The sequence below is a fragment of the Macaca fascicularis genome, chromosome 7, assembly GCF_037993035.2.
Source record: "Macaca fascicularis isolate 582-1 chromosome 7, T2T-MFA8v1.1".
NCBI classification, from domain to species: domain Eukaryota; kingdom Metazoa; phylum Chordata; class Mammalia; order Primates; family Cercopithecidae; genus Macaca; species Macaca fascicularis.
Window position 1 is genome coordinate 68383354 of NC_088381.1, and position 20009 is coordinate 68403362.

The 20009-nt window shown below is 46.2% G+C and overlaps 1 protein-coding gene across 5 annotated transcripts in view; it reads left to right on the plus strand.

Moving 5' to 3' along the window:
• FSD2 (fibronectin type III and SPRY domain containing 2) overlaps positions 1-19816 on the plus strand; it is a 63451-nt gene extending 43635 nt beyond the window's left edge. For 3 of the 5 annotated variants that reach the window (XM_065548316.2, XM_015453196.3, XM_065548317.1), the window contains 7 exons: positions 4100-4255; positions 6323-6457; positions 7206-7356; positions 10191-10324; positions 11238-11370; positions 16159-16335; positions 18868-19816. In XM_065548316.2, the coding sequence (XP_065404388.1) occupies positions 4100-4255; positions 6323-6457; positions 7206-7356; positions 10191-10324; positions 11238-11370; positions 16159-16335; positions 18868-19120 (1139 nt within the window). In that variant the 3' untranslated portion in view covers positions 19121-19816. The remainder of the gene's footprint in view (positions 1-4099; positions 4256-6322; positions 6458-7205; positions 7357-10190; positions 10325-11237; positions 11371-16158; positions 16336-18867) is intronic. The other 2 variants (XR_012415279.1, XR_012415280.1) reach the window with 1 other exon arrangement.
• Positions 19817-20009: the final 193 nt, after the last annotated feature.

The window sequence follows — 20009 nt, forward strand, 5'->3', positions numbered from 1 at the left end:
CTGTTGCCCAGCCTGGGGTACAGTGGTGTGATTGTGGCTCACTGCAAACTCCAACTCCTGGGCTCAAGAAATCCTCCCGCCTCAGCCTCCCAAGTAGCTAGGACTATAGGTCCATGCCACCATACCCAGCCAATGTGTTCAATTTTTTTGTAGAGATGAGTCCTCACTATGTTGCCCAGGCTGTTCTTGAACTCCTGGTGTCAAGTAATCCTCCAACTTCAGCCTCCCAATATGCTGGGATTACAGGCCTGAGTCACTCTGCCTGGCCTCAAGTATCTTTTATGATCACATGGTATGAAACTAGAAATCAATAACAAGAAAAAATTGGAAAATTCACAGATATGTGGAAATTACACAACACACTCCTGAGCAATCAATGGGCCAAAGAACAAATCAAAAGGGAATTTTAAAAATCTTGAGATAAATAAAAATGAAACACAACATACCAAAACTTACGTGACACAGCAAAAGAAATACTACAAAGGAAATTTATAGCAATAAGCACCTACATTAAGAAGAAAGATCTCAAATAAACAACCTAACTTTACACCTCTAGGAACTAGAAAAAGAACAAGCTAAGCCCAAATTTTGCAGAAGAAAGGAAATAATAAAGATTAGAGCAAACATTATAAGAAATGTCATATATGACATCCCACAGCTAACATCATACTCAATGGTGAAAAGTTGAAATATTTTCCTCTAAGATCAGGAACAAGACAAAGATGCCCACTCTCAACACTCCAATTCAACATAGTGCTAGAAGACCTTGCCAGAGCAATTAAGCAAGAGAAAGATAGAAAGGCATCCAAATTGAAAAGGAAAAAGAGAAATTGCCTCTGTTTGCAAATTATATATATAAAATGTATATACATACAAATACACATATATATACACATATATATATATATATATTTTTTTTTTTTTTTTGAGACGGAGTCTCACACTGTTGCCTGGGTTGGAGTGCAATGGTGTGATTTCAGCTCACTGCAACCTCAGCCTCCTGGGTTCAAGCGATTCTGCTGCCTCAGCCTCCCGAGTAGCTGGGATTACAGGCACCTGCCACCACGCCTGGCTAATTTTTTATATTTTTAGTAGACATGGGGTTTCACCATATTGGCCAGCTGGTCTCAAACTCCTGACCTCGTGATCTACCTGCCTCGACCTCCCAAAGTGCTGGGATTACAGGCGTTAGCCACCATGGCCAGCCAGATTATATGATTTTATTGTAGAAAACCCCACAGAACCCCTGAGCTTTGAGTAGGAAATGTCGATGTCTGAAAAAAATCATAAAGATTTAGAAAGAAGGCCAGGCGTGGTGGCTCACGCCTGTAATCCCAGCACTTTGAGTGGCCAAGGCGAGTGGATCATGAGGTCAGGAGATTGAGACCATCCTGGCCAACATGTGAAACCCCATCTCTACCAAAACTACAAAAATTAGCAGGGCTGTGGTGGCATGCATCTGTAATCCCAGCTACTTGGGAGGCTGAGGCAGGAGAATGGCTTGAACCCGGGAGGCAGAGATTGCAGTGAGCCGAGATCACGCTACTGCACTCCAAACTGGTGACAGAGCGAGACTCCATCTAAAAAAGTATTTTTTCCCTCAAACTTCCTATTTTTGTCTTTATGGCTCATAAGTGAGAACAGAGGCTGACCTCTCTGAGGTTCCTCCTGGGTATCTGTGTTTAGCATCGTGGCTAAGAGATGGGCTTTGGAATTCTATGGATCTCGTGAGAATCCCAACTCTGCCACTTCCTAGCAGTGTGACTCTGGACAATTCACCTAACCTCTCTGAGTCTTGGTTTCTTCATCTGTAAAAATGGACATCATAATACCTCATAGGAATATGTCAAGAATTAAATGAGATAACTTATGTACAACATATTACATGGTGCCAAGTAGCTCTTTAAAGTATTATTGTGGGCCAGGCATGCTGACTCACGCCTGTAATCCCAGCACTGTGGGAGGCTGAGGTGGGCAGATTGCTTGAGCCCAGGAGTTTGAGGCCAGCCTAGGCAATGTAGCAAGACCCCATCTCTACAAAAAAAATCTTAAAAATTAGATTGGGGTGGCAACGTACACCTATAGCCCCAGCTACTTGGGAGACTGAGGTAGGAGGATTGCTTGAGCCCAAGAGTAAGGCTGCAGTGAGCTATGATTGCCCCACTGCACTCCAGCCTGGGTGATAGAGTGAGAAGCTGTCTCAAGAAAATGGAAGACAATAAAATATTATTATAATTACTTATTTATAAGGATAGTCTGTAATTCCTCTTTTTTCAACTGCTTGCTTTCCCTTTCTCACCAACACTGAACAACATGATTGTGGACAATATTGTGTATACCATTTTAGGTTTTTCCTTGCACAGTATTTTTGTTATAAAACTTGAGTCATTCTGTTTTGTAATCTGCTGTTTGTAATATGCTCTTTTTTTAGCAAAACAATTTTGATAGATATTTTCTCACCCTGATAAATTCTTTTATAATATCACTTTAGTGGCTACATACTTTAATTTGTTTATTTAATCCTCAATTGTTAGATACTGGGGTGTTTCTAACTTTTTTTTTTTTTTTTTTTTTTACCATTGTAAACCATACTATAATGCAAATATTTAATCATAGATGTTAGGGACCATTCTTAGAATCACTGGGTCAAGGAGAGATTTCATGGAGCTATGATGTCCACTGGATGGTTCTTTTCCCCACTAGGAATGGTGCTGCCCAAATAATCAGGCTTAGTCATTGGGAAGGAAAGGCACTATTGCCCAAATCCGTGCTTGAGAAGCAGAGACATTTTTCTTCACTTCGCTGTGTACGGATCTTACATAAACCATCACCTTCCTGCTTGCATCTAGTGCTTCCTGAGGGGTTAAAAGCTCCCAGAACATCCATTTTCTTACACTGCATCTTCAGGTGAAGCTGTATTTGACAGTGTCTAGCAGGGCATCTGTTGAGCACCCTGAACTTTGTCATTGGGGATATAAGTTCTTTGTCTTCCTCCTCGCCTCTGTCACGTTATGATCTTTCAGCTCTGGACCAGAAAGCAAAGGATGAGCCAAATTCAAACTCCTTTAAGTTCAGCTGTGCTCTTACATGGGTTGATCAATTTCAACTTTTGAAACTAAGGATATTAAAAGTCTGGGATGGAGGGAGATGTTGCCATGGGAGAAGAATTATAGAGGAAAGGGCCGGGTACAAGTGGCTCACACCTGTAATCTCAGCACTTTGGGAGGCAGAGGCAGGAGTTCACTTGAGGTCAGGAATTCAAGACCAGCCTGGCCAACATGGTGAAAACTTGTCTCTACTAAAAATACAAAAAACTAGCTGGGCATGGTGGTGTGCACCTGCAGTCCCAGCTACTCAGGAGGTTGAGGCACAAGAATCGCTTGAATCGGGATGTGGAGGCTGCAGTGAGCCAAGATTATGCCACTGCACTCCAGCCTGGGCGACAGAGCGAGACTTTGTCTCAAAGAGAGAAAAAAGAAAGAATTATGGAGGGAAAACACCACTTGTTCTTATTCTCGGTTGTGTGGGTGAGATTGTATGGGGGTGGGGAAGATAGAAGTACTCACCTACAGAGAAGAAAATAATTAGCTTAGTAGATGGACTCTAAAGAAGTTGGTTCTGAAAAGCACAACTGGGCCACCCCAATGTTCTCTCACTAATGTGGGAGATGGTCCCTGGATGCCCCCTTTTCCCACACCATCAATGAAAGCAGAGCCTCCTTGTTGAAGGCTTCTTTCTCTCTGCTGAGGCAGCAGTGCTGTGATCCTCGTTGTCCTGCGTCTTTAAGTGCCACAGAAGGGCCAGAGGACCCACAACCTGGAGCAGGACTCCCAGTCTATGCCTTAGTCTGAGTCCCTGCCACCGACCCCTGCTCCCTAAGCTCATTTGCACTTGTCAAAGCAAGAATGAATATACTGGTTGTATTTTGCAGACTCATGTTTGAGAGGCTGTGTGTCCCCATCCTTGTCTACTCTGGACTTTCTCTTCCATTCCCAAAGGCTGTGGCTTCATTGGGGGATCAATGGTCATGGGAAAGGGGCCACTCTCACCCCACACCTCTATTAGAGGTTCCTCTTTTATTTTTCTTTTCTTTTCCTAGCTCCTTCTGCTCCAGTCATAAATCCACAGGCCCCTAACTCAGCCACAGGTTCCTCAGTCCGAGTGTGCTGGAGCTTATACTCCGATGACACCGTGGAGAGCTATCAGCTGTCCTACCGGCCAGTGCAGGACAGCTCACCTGGGAAGGACCAAGCAGGTGAGGCTCTGCCAGGAACATGCTTATGTTCATGGGAACAGTTCAGGCTCCCCAGGGACCTGGGCCCTATCTTCCTGGCAGTTGGGATAGTGGAGACAGGATGGGTCTACACGTGCAGAGGATTGGATGCAGGCAGGTGAGCAGGGCAGAAAGGGTAGCAAGGCATGATGGGGCCTGACTGGGGAGGACGGTAAGGCCAGGTGAAGGGGTCTGGAGCGTATCTACAGCCATTGGGTCAGAGCTGTCCCTGGGACCCGTCTCTGGCTGCACTGTGTGCAGGAGGGACCAGGGGCGCCCCTTGTCAAGGAGGTTGGGCTAGCTGGATTCTAGCTTGTCCTGGCATCTAAGGGTCAGGCTGGTGCTCCTCTCACAGCAGCCTTGTGCTGCAGGAGAAACTGGAGGATTCATCTGCAGACCCCATGAGAGGTGAGGGGGCCTCTGCAGCCTGGAAGGGCTGCTGCTGATCCCAGGTGGAGACAACTCCTGAGATGGCCCCTAGCCTCCACTCTGGGCAGCTCTTGGCCAACATCCTTTTCCCCAGAAATGGGACTGGCTGGTGTGGGGTTATAGCTGGGGTAGGGCCCCCCACACTACAATAATCAATAAGCCATTCTCTCTTAAGGAGCGAGGGTCAAACAACAGAAGAGCCCCAGCTGAGCATCTGAAGATTTCAAGAGATCAGGGCCAGCCTGACAGTGCCTGTCCTGGGCATGTGGGGTTGGAATGGGATTGCTGGAAAGAGACTTAGAGATCTCCGTTTTATAGACGAGGAAACTGAGACTCAGAGAGAAAGAAGCTGTCCGTGAGGACACAGTGAGTTATGGCAGAATGAGGATGTGGATCAGGTGTGTAGGCATCCTGCCCCAAGGTCTGCTCATTGTAGCAGACCATGCAGATGGAGGGCTGAGTTCCAAAAGCTGAGGATGGTATTTCTGCCCAGGAAAGATGGGGGGCAAGGAACTTTGAAAAGGGAGGTTGGGGACTAGGAAGTCAGACGTGATTAACCCCAGCTTTTGCCACAAATCAACCCTGCCAGCACCCCTGCAGATACACAGAAGCCATTGTATTGGGGCTGTGTTGTGGCAATCTATAAAGATCTTTCAAACTGACCATTTTGCTATAAAGGAACTGATATCTGAAGGTAAATTAAGAGTTATCACTGCCTTTCAAGATTCTGGGGAAGTCTGGAGTTGTGTCAGTTTTTGCTGCATAACCAAACCCCCTCCCCACCCCCTACAACTTAGTGGCTTAAAATAACAAACAATTATTATTCTTTTTTTTTTGAGATGGAGTCTTGCTCTGTTGCCCAGGCTGGAGTGCAGTGGCACAATCTCGGCTCACTGCAACCTCCACTTCCCGGGTTAAAGTGATTCTCCTGCCTCAGCCTCCTGAGTAGCTGGGACTATAGGCAAATACCACCACACCCAGCTAATTTTTTGTATTTTTAGTAGAGATGAGGTTTCACTATGTTAGCCAGGATGGTCTCGGTCTCCTGACCTTGTGATCCGCCTGCCTCAGCCTCCCAAAGTGCTGGGACTACAGGCGTGAGCTACTGCGCCCGGCCCTATTATTTAATTCTGTGGACTGGCCAAACAGTTCTATTCTGAACCACCTTGGGTAGGGCTGGTTGGTCTAGGATGGCCTCATTTACTTGTCTCAGATAGGATAGCCAGGAGGACTTGGGCAGCTGGGGTCTCTCTCCCTGCGGTCTCGCATCCTCCAGGAGGCTGGCTTGGGCTTGCTCACATGGTAATGGAAGCGTCCCCAGCAGCAAGAGGGCAAGCCTCTGTGCACCAGCACTTCCCACGCCTCTGCTTCATCATTTGCTATTGCCTCATTGACCAAAGCTAGTCACACAGCTAAGCCCAGTTTCAAGGAATAGAGAGAAGGAAGGAAGCTCTGAATGGAAGGAGCAGCAAAGTCATGCTGCAGAGGGAGTGCATACAGGGATGGGAGGAATTTACAGCCAGTTTTGTAATCTACTACTGTGGGATTCGGCATAATGAATTTGGAGCCACTTGGCCAGTTTTTAGGGTTGAATTCTTATCTTTTTTTTTTCCCCCCTAGAATTTACAGTGACCGTCAAAGAAACATATTGCTCAGTGACAAACCTTGTGCCAAATACCCAGTATGAATTTTGGGTCACAGCTCACAACAGGGCTGGCCCCAGTCCCTCTAGCGAGCATGCAGTGTACATGACAGGTAATGGGCTATTCATTTCCTATAACAGGGCTTTCAGTCAAGGGGACACAGGAGTCGTGGGTTTCTAGACAAGGCAGAGCTCTTGATTTCATTTGGAAGGGTAGGAAGAGCTGTGTACATTTTGTTTCTTCTATTTAATACACCAAATCTACACGCCTAGTTTGACAGTGACATTTTTTTCTTTTCTTTTCTTTTTTTTTGGGGGGAGATGGAGTCCCGCCCAGGCTGGAGTGCAGTGGCATGATCTCTGCTCTCTCTGCTCACTACAACCTCCACCTCCCAGGTTCAAGAGATTCTCCTGCCTCACCCTCCCGAGTAGCTGGGATTACAGGTGTCTGCCACTTCTGGCTGATTTTTTTTTTTTTTTAAATATTTTTAGCAGAGATGGTGTTTGACTGTGTTGGCCAGGCTGGTCTCGAACTCCTGAACTCAAGTGATCCACCCGCCTCGGCCTCCCGAAGTGCTGGGATTACAGGAGTGAGCCACTGTGCTCAGCTGACAGTGATATTTTCTGATGGTTGGTCTCAAAATATAAAAAACTGCCACTCTCCGTCACACTGACATTTAAACCTTGCAACCATCTTCTACTCCAGAAACATCTGGAAGGGATTCCCTGGTTTGCTTTTGATTGCACTGAATCTCTTTTGTGGGAGGAAGAAGGTGGCTGTGATGTTTGTCCGTGGCTCTGAACAAAATGACTGGAAATGAACCCAACAGTTGTTCATCTCTCCCTTTCTCCCACATTTAGCGCCTTCTCCCCCCATTATAAAAACAAAAGAGATAAGGAGCTGTGAAGAGGCTGTGCTGATTTGCTGGGAGTCTGGGAACCTGAATCCTGTGGACTCGTACACTGTGGAGCTGACCCAGGCTGAAAGTCCAGAGGCCTCAGGTGTAACTGAGTGAGTCATAAGGGCATTTGCTGGGCACGAGAGCCCTGACACCTGATACAGTGACATGGCTTAGGAAGTATATGGAGTCTGAAGAGAAGGTTGGCATTTTTGATACACAGGAATCTCAATTTTTGGTTGCTTAGTGTTCATGAGAAGTAGCTGGAATGCTATTATTGAAGGTGAATGATGAGTGAATGAATAAGTTGGCTGAACCTCAGGTTTTGTTGTTGTTTTAGCTGAAGTAAGGTTTCCCATTCATTCATTCATTCAACAAGCATTGAGTGCCTGGGTGGTGTCAGGTCCTGTGCAAGGCACTGGGAACTAGATGGATAAATTTCCTGCCCTAATGGGGCTGACAGTCTGGTGGGGAAATAGACAAAAGGCAAGAAAACAAACCAATGTGCAAAATATGCAGTGCTAGGAAGGAAAAAGAAATGTAATAAAACAGAGAATGGTGGTGGAGGTGAGGATCCACTTTGGATAAAGAAGATGTTTAAACTGAGACCTGAACAGATGGGAAAGACTGAGCCCCAAGAACAGTGAATGCAGCGGTGCTCCAGTGGGAGGGGGCTGCATGGACACACACCCTGGGGGCAGGAGTAAGCAGCTGGAGGAACTGAAAGACCCACTTAGCTGGAATTCAGAGAGGAGAGGGTGAAACTCATAGGCGAAAACAAAAGAGATCACAGCTCAATGTACAAAGAATGTTTCATCTATCATAGAAGACTGTCTGGAAGCTCATGCTCACCCCTCATTCTCTGAGAGCTGGAGGGGTTCACAAATTGATAAGGGTTGGACTCAGTGACCACAAGGGCTCACAGAACCTGAGTTTACAGCAGCCTATGATGGAGGAAGCATAGGTTTACCTCTGGTTTACAGAAGCTTGTGAAAGGGGATGAACCAGCCAGGCAGGCCAGCACCAGCCACCAGGACCAGGGGCTCCCCTGCTGTGGAGCACAGGGTTGCACCGACCTGGAGCTGGAGAAATGAAGAGGGATTGGTGTCAACTGTTACGGAAGCAGATTCTTCTATGCTAAATGCCAGGTTTGAAACATGGCCATATGCCACCCATCCATCTGTTCCAGGTGGAATCTGCATGTCCATGGCCACATGGAGGCTGACCTTGGTAATCCACTCTGGGGATACTCAGGAGTGGGGCAGGGTGTCCAGTGGTTCTGGCCATCCTAAGGGTTCAGGTTTCCTTTGCAATTTATGCTGATACTTTAGGCGCACTTGACACCTGGGACCAACTCACAATGATGAGGTCACCAGAGGGCTGGTCAGTAACCTGAGAGATGACCTGAGAGCTGTTGCATATTCTTCCAGTACAAATCCAATCATGGCAGCCCATGGCGGAAGAAAAGGCAAAACTCGTTCATAGGCTCTGGCCCCTTCCTGCCTCTCCAACTCCTCTCACATCAGCTCCCCTCCCTCTAAAGCTCCCGCCACATTGGTCACGTTTCAGTTCCTCCTACTTTTCACACTCCTTCCTGCCACAGGGCCTTGGCACATGCTTCTCCTGTGAAGGAGACTCCTCTGTCCCTTTTTCATACAGTTACCTCTTCAGCATTCTTCAGAGCTCTGCTCAAAAGCCATCCTCCCCCCACCATTATATGCTATAGCACACTGTCAACTTGTCATGGTTACCATCTTACATTCCTTCCAGTGATTGCTTGAAAAATGCTGCTCTTCCCATCTAGACTGGAAGCTCTATGAGGGCAGGAACTACATTTGGTTTTTCTGAGGGCCTCCCTATACAGTGCCTGGAACCTGAGGAGTTTAGTTAATATTTATTGAATGCATAAAAGTGCCCCTCTGGCCCAGAGCTGCAGCCTGAAGATAACCTAGACAACCTGGCCTCATCTGGGTGAGGATGTTGTATTGGTAAATGGGCCTCATCCTAAAGACTTTTCTTGCCCACTGGACTGACATGGGGTTGGCAACCGCAGCAATATAGGCAGTGGCAATTATGGGCTTATATTTCTGTATAGTACAATTTAAATACCTTGAATTATTTCCAATAGGCAGCTGTTCTCAGTGGGTTAATAGCAGTTAACCCTTTCAGCTCTAGTTAGAATTATTTGTTCATAAACATGAATCAAGGACCTTCTTTTTTTTTTTTTTTTTTTTTGAGACAGAGTCTTCCTCTGTCGCCCAGGCTGGAGTGCAGTAGCCTGATGATCTCTGCTCACTGCAACCTCCAACTCCCAGGTTCATGTAATTCTCCTGCCTCAGCCTCCTGAGTAGCTGGGATTACAGGCATCTGCCACCACATTTGGCTACTTTTTGTAGTTTTAGTAGGGACAGGGTTTCACCATGTTGGCCAGGCTGGTCTCGAACTCCTGACCTCAAGTGACCCACCGGCCTCAGCCTCCCAAAGTGCTGGAATTATAGATGTGAGCCATCGCACCCGGCTGAAGTGAGGGCCTTCTATGGGCCCAGCACTGTACTAAGAATAGCGGTACTCAGCCCCTGACCTCAGAGACATTATGATCCTAACAGACAGACAGAGACATACTGGATTCCACTGCATGCACACTCCATGATGCAGTGTTAGCCATATGCCAAGCGCGGTGCTGGGTGCCTGGGAAACCAGAATGAGGGACTTGGAGAGGAGACAGCCACAAACACAAGAAGTAGCAATGAAGTGACAAGAGCAGACCAGAGACTGTGGGAGGGAATGCCAAGTGGCAGCCAGCACTCCTGGCTGTGCTGCTGTAAGTGTGGATCAGAGGACAGGGGCGCAAGAGTGAGTTAAACCTTCCAGCTTTGAAAGGGATGCCTGGTGCTTGGGCCCAGGTGTCCTGGCCCCATTCTGACTGCAGCTCTGCTTCCTTGTACAGGTCTGTTGTAGGCATCCCGACCTGCGAGTCCCTGGTGCAGCTGCAGCCGGGGCGGAGCTACATTATCTGTGTGCGAGCCCTCAACATGGGGGGCCCCAGCGTGAGGAGCGAGCCAGCTACAGTCCACACCATAGGTCTGTGCCCCAGCCCACATAGTCTCTGGGACCCAAAGTGGCCACTCTGTGGCAGACCCAGTGATGCTATGACTGCACTGGGAAATTGATGAATATGCACAGATATGGACATGTGGCAAGTCAGCCCAGAAGGAGTTCAGGGGTGTCCCCCACTGCCCTAATTGCAAGTCAAATGGATCATTAAGAAGTCCCTCAGGCCGGGCACGGGGGTTCACGCCTGTAATCCCAGCACTTTGGGAGGCCGAGGCGGGCGGATCACAAGGTCAGGAGATCAAGAGTATCCTGGCTAACATGGTGCAACCCCATCTCCACTAAAACATACAGAAAATTAGCCGGGCGTGGTGGCGGGCGCCTGTCGTCCCAGCTACTTGGGAGGCTGAGGCAGGAGAATGGCGTGAACCCGGGAGGCGGAGCTTGCAGTGAGCCGAGATGGCGCCACTGTACTCCAGCCTGGGTGACAGAGAGAGACTCCGTCTCAAAAAACAAAAAACAAAAAAAGAAGTCCCTCAATTCCTATTTCCCTTGGCAAATAGGTTAGACATTCTTATCCATATATAGGCATTACAGCTAGAGGTGAAGAGCACAGCCTCTGGAATCAGAGGGGATTGGGGTTCAAGTTTAAGTTCTATCATTTGCCAGCTGATTTCTTAACCACCCTGTGCCTCCATTTCCTCAACTTCAAAATGGAAATAGTAACACCTGTTTCTAAGGGTCGTAGTGAGGATTGAAGGGCATACTAGGCACACAAGACTGCCCAATGAGTGTTAATTGCCATCTTTGTTAACGGGACGCCTATTACTAGGCCAGGTCCAGGCTTAGGTGTATCCCACACGAAGCTAAGCCGGCCACCACCGCCCACGGGGAGAAAGCAAGTGACTGGCTGCGGGTCTTCTGTGTGCTCCTCCTCCCACAGGAAGCTACTTTCGCCTAAACAAGGACACCTGCCATCCCTGGCTGATCATTTCTGAAGATGGACTTACGGTCGTACGAAGTGAAAGGAGAATCCCCGCCAGGGAGCTGTCATCCAGCGACTCCCGCTTCACCAGGTACTTTGTCAACCTCTCACAAGGGCGCTCTGTGAACTTCCCGAAGGTGCCCTGCTATTCAGGTCAAATCCGAATATGGCATGGAGGCAGCTTTGAGGGAAAAGGAATCCCGGAAATGAGTGAGGAGAGGGGAGCCTAGTGGGGAGGGGACCCAGAGGAGTGTGGGTGAGAGGGGTCGGGCAGGTGCCGGCAGAAGAGCCCCCTGGGAGGGCGAGGTCAGGGGAGGGCGTAGTCCCCTGGGAGGGCATGGTCCCCGGGTCTTAGGCTGCCAGAGCTGGAGCAGCCAGTGGTCATGAGGGTGGGACAGGTATTTCTAGTGGAGGGTGTCCAAGTTCTTAGAGTTCTCAACAAAGAATTGGACAAAACGCACAAACAAAGCAAGGAAAGAGCCCAAGCACGGTGGCTCACGCCTGTAATCACAGCACTTTGGGAGATTGAGGCAGACGGATCACCTGAGGTCAGGAGTTCAAGACCAGCTTGGCCAACATGCCGAAACCCCATCTCTACTAAAAATACAAAAATTAGTTGGGCGTGGTTGCGCGTGCCTGTAATCCCAGCTACTCGGGAGGCTGAGGCAGAAGAATCGCTTGAACCCGCAGGGCGGAGATGGCGCCACTGTACTCCATCCTGGGCAACAGAGTGAGACTCCTTCTCAAAAAAAAAAAAAAAAAAGCAAGTAAAGAATGAAGCAACAAGAGCAGAGATTTATTGAAAATGAAAGCACACTCCACAGGGTGGGAACGGACCAAGGAAGCGGCTCAAGGGCCGGGTTACAGAATTTTCTGGGGTTTAAATATCCTCTAGAGGTTCCCACTGGTTACTTGGTGTACACCCTATGCATATGAAGAGGCTAAAGTGAAGTTACAAAGTCATTTACTCGGTGTACACCCTATGCAAATGAAGAGTATGTTTCCTGCCACAGCTGAAATACAAAGTTATTTACTTGGACTTCGAAGGTTGGGGTTTTTCTGCTTAATTTAGTTCTAGGAAGTCCTTATGTTCCCTGCCCCCAGACTCTGTTCTGCTTCACAGGGGTCATGCTGTGGGCTAGTGGGAGAACAGAAACAAGGACCTAGATTTCCCACCGGTTAGCCTAGTGCTCTTTCTCCTGCACTGTGGTACCTTATAGCAAAACTCCTGATAGAAAACTGGCCATGGAGTGAGACTGTTCCAAAGTGAGGGGAAAACCATCACTGTGCTGGTGCATGACCTGTGGGCGGGGTGGCCCACCAAAGAAGCTGGCTGGCTGGTCCAGCTATTTCTAAAGCTTGGTACACAACATATGTTGAAATTACTTACATATTCCTTACTTCTTTCCAAAGTTAACAGACAAAATAAGGGGCAAATAAAAATACTGAAATAGAAAAATCAAAGCAATGGGAGAAAAGAAAGGACACAGGTTAACTTCAAGGGCTAATTCAGTTTCTAGGATTAACACAAATATGGCCTCTCAGCTTCCTGATATCCAGGACAAAAATAGTTCTTGGTAGGTTGATTTTTAGAGTCAAGAGGATCTTCTAGGGAAGCAAAGGGGCTCTCCTATTAGGGCTGGAAGGGCCGCTGATGGAAAACTATCCAGCCTCCCTACCTGGGTCCTGGATAGTCCCCTCAGCTGGCTCTTCCTCTGACCCTGGCTTCCTGCTGGCCTTTTTATTGCACATGGGTTAAGCACCTACTGTATGCAAGTGTCAGTGTGAAAGAGCAGGTGCAGAGGAAAAGATTTTGTCCTTTCCTCCTCTGCCCTTTCAACCCAGGTTTGTAGGGTGTAGAGAGGAGTAAGCAGCAATAAAGGTCTTGCCTGACTGGCACCAAAGCAACATTTAAAGCTACTCTCATGGGCACTGTCATAAGCCCCTCTGACCACAGCTGTGGGCCCCAGGCAGTCCCCCTCCCTCCAGGGGCCCTTTGCTACCCTTCAACCTTTGCATCCACACAACTCTAGCATCTTTCTGCTGAGGTCTCCTTGACCCCCACAGAAAGCCCTCTTGGACAGGACCCCCTCAAAAACAGCACTAAGACAGCATCCCTGTGGTGGTTGCCAGTCACACCTGGTCCTGGGAAAATACACACCTTGGATGAGGCCACTGCTACTTCACTCTTCCTTTGTGTGAATAAGAAAGCTCTCTGGGCAAAGCCTCAAGCATCTTCAAATTCAACCCTTTGTTGTTACACTGAAAAGCTATGAACCCAGTTTTTGGCTCTCTCCTTCTAAACTTCTGCCTAGGAGTCTATTTCTAACATCTCACCATGAAATACAGGAGTTCTTTACACGCATCGTTTGGTTCTTGGCTTCTGGGGATCCAGCTAAGCTGAGTTAGACAGTCCCATTTTAATATCCAGTTGCCAATGTAGCTGTTGCCCTGTGAAACATTGTGCTGTCCTGGGGGATAAATAGATAAAGATACAGTCCTCGCCCACCTAAGACTCAGATCTCAAGCGGAGGAGACGTGCATGCAAAAGGCACACACATTAAAGGTAAGGTAGATTTATGGACAAAGCATTGTAGGAGCCCCAAGTACAAAGACTTGGAAGGACAAAAGCATGAAGGATAAATAGGAGTTCTCTAGGCCAACAAGGCAGATAGTTGCTTTGTACATGTACATATGAAAGAAGCCAAAAAGATCATGTTTGGAGAAATATGAGGAATTTGGTATGTCTGCAATATAGGGTCCACGATGGGAAGAGGTGGAAGATGAGGCAGGAAAGTCAGAGAAAGTCCAGTACATACACAATAAAAGTTTGGATTTTACCCTCTATGTGGTGAGAATTATTGGATGATTTAAAGCAGGGGAACAAGATCAGATTACATTTCAGAAAGATTTCAGTGCATGGTAGAACATGAGCTGGGGAGGGAGAGGGAAAAGGAAAGGCAAAGGCAGATGGGAAACAAGGAGACCAGAGAGGAGACTATGGAGGGCTTAACTATGCAGCAGGGTACGTGAGAGGAGCCAGTGGAGTCAACAGCTGTTGAGCACATAAAACCAACAAGGCTAGCTGGTCACCTGTTTAAAGGGCAACAGAGAGGGAGATGAGTCAGGGACTATCATATTGCCATATTTATAAAGTGCTTACCAAGTGCTAAATATACTTCATCTCATGCAATCATCCCAACAGCCCTGTGAGGTCTGTACTATTATCAATCCCAGTTGACGGATGAGAAAACTAATTAAAACACAGAGAAGTAACTTGCCCAAGAGTATAATGCTATTAAGGGTTGAAGCAGGACTAAAACTAGAAGGTAACCTTGTAGCCACTACATTATTCCCATCTTAGTTTTCTGCCAAGGGGTTATCAGGTAGATAATGACTATATTAACCAAAATGGAGATGTGAGAAGTATGTACCCCTCCCCACTACACCCCAAACTTTGGTAGATAAGAGGGGTGGGAATATGACTTTCCATTTGGGACATTCCGAATTTGAAACAACAGGTGGAAATGTGAGTCTGGAGCTTGAAGCAGAGATGGCCTAATTTTATAGGTGAGGTAACTGAGGTAGAAGTTAACCAACATGCAGCCTCCTTCCCAAAGCTTTGCTTGGGCAGTAAGAACTTGGGGTTTTGAGAGTAGAGAGAAAATTTTAAACTGAACAAATCTTTCTAGGGATGTTGAGGGCTATATATATTTTGGTTAATGTAGGAGTCTCCTGAAGAAGATAGGTAGAACATTCACTTTGGAGATACCAATATAATTTGATTTTCACTGAAAACTTTCCTGTGTTGATACTTTGCTGATGTAGAACAAAACATTACTCTAACCTTTGTCAGTATAATTGTTTCCAGTGCAACCTTGGAGGTAGATTTTTTTTTTTTTTTTTTTTTGCTGGTTGAATTGTCTTTATTAACAAACAGGATATCCAAGGCCACTACATTGAGGAGGGGTGGGGGGAGGGAGGAGGAGGGTTACTTGCTGCTCACACTATATACAGATGCAAGCAAGGGGCATGGAGAGTGAGGGCTCCCTGCTCCCTCCCTCCACCGGGGAAGGGCATGGGCTAGAAGAGGAGATGGGGGTTGGGAAAGGGGGGAATGTTTTGGCTGGCGGGGTCCCCCCTCCATTCCCTGGAGTTTGGGGAAAGGGGAATCATTAAAGTGCTTTCAGAAAATGAAGAAATGGTCCCTGCCCCTGGAGTGGCTGGTGACCCCCCAAAAATCTAGGGCCCAGTGACCCCCCCCCAGGGTCTGGTACATTCAAGGGGGGAGCCGGCTCCCCTGACATGCAAATAAAGAGGTCCAGGGCCCTGCCCAGTCAGCAGCAGTGGGGTAAGGAGGTAGATTTTAATGATCTGTGAGGAATCTGCTATCTTGTTCTTCTTGGGCTGGCCTCTGAATTATTGTCTTCCTCCAGGAGTCATCCCTAACATGATAGCTACCTCAAAGGCCTTCCATGTTCATTTAGTACAATAAGCAATGGTGGTGAACTTCAAGCTTATGGTTCCCTTAACTGTGCTGTGTTGTATATTTTCAACCCTTTTCTTTTTTTATGAACAAGTGAACCAAACCTTTTTCTATAAAAGCCCCAACAATTTTAAAGAGCAAACAAAACTTGTTCTGTTGGTTTAGTGCCTCCTCCTCTCCCATTACCAAGCTGTATCATAATCTTCTTTAATCTTCAGTATCAGCCCACTGAGCTTTGAGAGCTAAGGGTGCTTTACAAGTTAAGTGTCCAGAAGCACCTACCACCACATTGGCAGACCACCGACTGATTGATCCCAGCAGCTGGCTTCACTGATTTGCACAGCCAGGCTTAGGGTACCCCAAATCACACATGCTTCCACTTTCTAAAACCAGGTGTGTTGCTGTCATGGGAAATCTAATTCCAGTCCGAGGGCACCATTACTGGGAGGTGGAGGTGGATGAGCATTTGGACTATACAGTTGGTGTGGCCTTTGAAGATGTCACTAAACAGGAGGATCTGGGAGCAAACTGCCTCTCCTGGTGCATGAGGCACACATTTGCATCATCAAGGTAAAGTAAAATCTGGATACTCACAATTAAAATTTGTTTTTGAAAGATTACAGCAAGACCTTTTTACTAGCAATAATTAAGACACACGTTATGTTTTACAAATATTCTAAGACATTTCAGGAGTTGCTGCCAGTCATTTTCCCTAAAGTCCAAGTAGGAGAAAGAGCAGCTTTTCTCTGAGCTAAAAATAGCTAAAATTTATGGAGAATTATGTGCCAAGTACTCTTACATGCATTATCTCATTTACTTCTCACAATTGTGTTATCTCATTTTAAAAATCAGAATGCTGGGTACAGTGGCGTGCACCTGTAGTCCCAGTTACTCAGGAGAGTGAGGTGGGAGGATCGTTTGAGCCCTGGACTTCAAGGCCAGCTTGGGCAATATAGCAAGACCCCTTCTCTAAAACAAAAACAAAAACAAAAATAAAAGAATAAAAATAAAAAGACCACACCTCACAGCAATTAGATAATCCAAACGACATGGATTTGGAACTTGGATTCAAACTCAAGCAGTCTGGCTCCAAAGAGTTCATTCCTAACCACTTAAGTGATTGATTTTTTCATTTCTGTTCACCTTTAGTATTAAGCCAATACAGTTTGCTTTGAAGCCCCAGTTCCATCTTTTTAAGTGAATGTGGCCAAGAGGCTTAGTAGTTATGGCTAATTCTGGTTTGCTCCTGCTGCTGGGCACTCTGTCTTTACACATGGAGTAGTTCCATATAGTAGAAAAAAAGTCTCATGCAGCCCAGGTCAATGAATAAACTTTCAGACTTAGAACAACCTTCCTTCACCTCAAAAACTGAAAAACAAGACCCCACACTGCTTTCCCATCACATCTTGTAAAATGGGGCCTCTGACCCTCCTTGGTTTGATGAATCCTAGTAATGTTCATCCAATGTTCTCTGCCCATGGTCCTCTATCATGCCCAAGCATAAGTGGGAAGACCAACTTCCCCCTGATAATAGATGAGGACACTAATGAAATCTACTAAACTTCAGACCCAGTTTGGGGAATGCAAGAATTACTATACACTGAGGCAGATACTTTATTTGGGGATTCTGCCTGAAGTAAGGCTAAAGATCAAAGTCTCTTCTTTAGAAAGGCAAGAACAAGGGGCAGAGTAAAACTAAGGGAGCATAAAGAAAGCCTAGAAGTCCGTGTGTAGGGGGAGGAATAAGGGGAATAAGAAGAGAGAATAGAAGAGGGATGGAAGACAAAGGAAGGGCAAAAGCTACAGGTCAAGTGCTAGAGCCAAGCCAGTTTCTTACAGATGTAGGGGTGTGTGTGTGTGTGTGTGTGTGTGTGTGCGCGCGCATGCACACGCACACGTTACAAATGGAGAATGAAGGTAAGGCATCCTAGGATAAGGTCTCCTAGCAGATTTGCATTTTTGGCTCATAGTATTAGACTCCATTGGTGGTGGGAGAGAAAGTACAGGAAAGGACTCATATAGCTTCTGGCAGCTGCTTAGTTAAAATAAGGTGAAATGGGCTTGAGACAGGCTGGCTTCCTCTGACATGTTTAGATCGTATTCCAAGTGTTCATCCCAGCAGCCTAGACTAGCCTGTTGACACAAAAAGCTTTTCAAGTATCTGTAGGTAGCAGGGTTAGGAAATTCCTGTGACAGGTTTTGGTTTCTGCCATTTTTCAAAGTACACAGGATGCAGAGCATGGATAGTGATATAATATTGATTGGTAACAGGCCCACTGGCCACTCAATTTGGCCCACTCATTTTTCAAAGTACACAGGATGCAGAGCACGGATAGTGATATAATATTGATTGGTAACAGGCCCACTGGCCCACTCAATTTGAAAGTTTAAGAATTGGAGTAACTGTGTAGAGAAGAGCTTATGCCAAGAGGCCCATTTTATCACATGGAAAATCACAAGGTTCCCTGTTTCAAATGTCTAATCCAAATTTTAAAAACATGTTCTATTCCTATGCTAGTTTAGATGCAAGAGAGTTCAGGATGCTATAGGTAAATTTCTTAGGTTAAGAGGTTACTAGAGAAAAAATGATGTTTGAAAAATGTTTCGGCCAGGAGCAGAGGCTCATACCTGTAATCCCAGCACTTTGGGAGGCCAAGGTGAGCAACTGCCTGAGCTCAGAAATTCAAGACCAGCCTGGGCAACACAGTGAAACCCTGGTCTCTACTAAAAATACAAAAATTAGCTGGGCTTGGTGGTACATGCCTGTAATACCAGTTACTCAGGAGGCTAAGGCAGGAGAATCGCTTGAACCCGGGAGGTGGAGGTTGCAGTGAGCCGAGACAGCACTACTGCACTCCAGCCTGGGTGACAGAGTGAGACTCCGTCTAAAAAAAAAAAAAAAGAAAATGTTTCTTAGGACAAATTTTAGAAAAGAGATAGTTTAGAGAATATAGTTTTAGAAATGGCTTGTCACTTTGGTAGTCATTTAATACTAGAAAGTAGCAAAATCATAGGACTATCAATAAAATGAATATGAAATATTCTATAAATAGTAAATCTATAGAATTACTGAAACTTTATTATGTCAAATTTAATTTTCAGGCATAGGTATGAATTTCTGCACAACAGAACAACTCCAGATATAAGAATAACAGTTCCTCCAAAGAAGATTGGCATTCTATTAGACTATGAAAATTCCAAGTTGTCATTTTTCAATGTGGACCTTTCTCAGCATCTATACACATTTAGTTGTCAGCTTCATGAATTTGTGCATCCCTGTTTTTCTTTGGAAACCCCTGGGTGTCTAAAGGTACATAATGGCATTTCAATGCCAAAACATGTCACTTTCTATTAGAACATTCTGATGTCCAGTTTCCTGTCTTCCATGCCTACCCCTCTTGCAGCCAATCACGCCTTAGCTGGCTGAACATGGCATTTAAGCACCATGTGTCCAGCACAATTTATGGCTCATGTTATTATCTGGCAGAATGGTGTGCTGGCGCTCATTTCACCCAACCTGGATTCTAGTCCTGTGTGCTGCTAAGATAGTCATTACCAGGCCCAGCTGTAAAATAAAGGCTCAGACTAAATGAACTCAAAAGTCTTTAAAGTTGTTAAACTGTAGTTGTGTATATGCAAAATATGAGTTTCCAAAACCTAGAGAGCTTGGAAGACGAGGAGGGTAGTCTTAATGGCTCCAGCAGCCCCAGTACACTCATGCATTTCATGAGTCAGCCAAGAATATACTTGAGAAGGCGAGAGGCTGTCTGTAGAAAACCAGGGAAGCTGTGTGCCCTTCTCAACGTCTTCTACCCTCATTTTCCCAATAGTGAGCAGCACTGTGGTGAGGTCCCTTCCACTATGTACTCTTTATAACACCCTGTTCCACTCCTACACAGTATGCACCACTCTCTAATTTTGAAATTACCTCTATAATGCCCAATTCCACGAAGGCAGGGACAGTGCCTGTTTTGTTAATTGCTAGATCCCCAAGGGCTAACACACAACAGCTGTCACCAAGTATTTGTTGAATAAATGAGTATCTTCTTCAGCCACTGCTCTTTGGCCTCTCACTGCTCTCCATGTGAAGGATGGCAGGGCTCTTTCAAAACTATAGCAAAGGACCTATGGCCAAGAAATGGGAAAAAACCTGGAATGGAGGCAGCGTGAAAGAACAGAAGGGCATCTGTGGCATATTAGCAAATGAACAACAATTTTTTAAAAGAAATTAACAGCCCACCAGA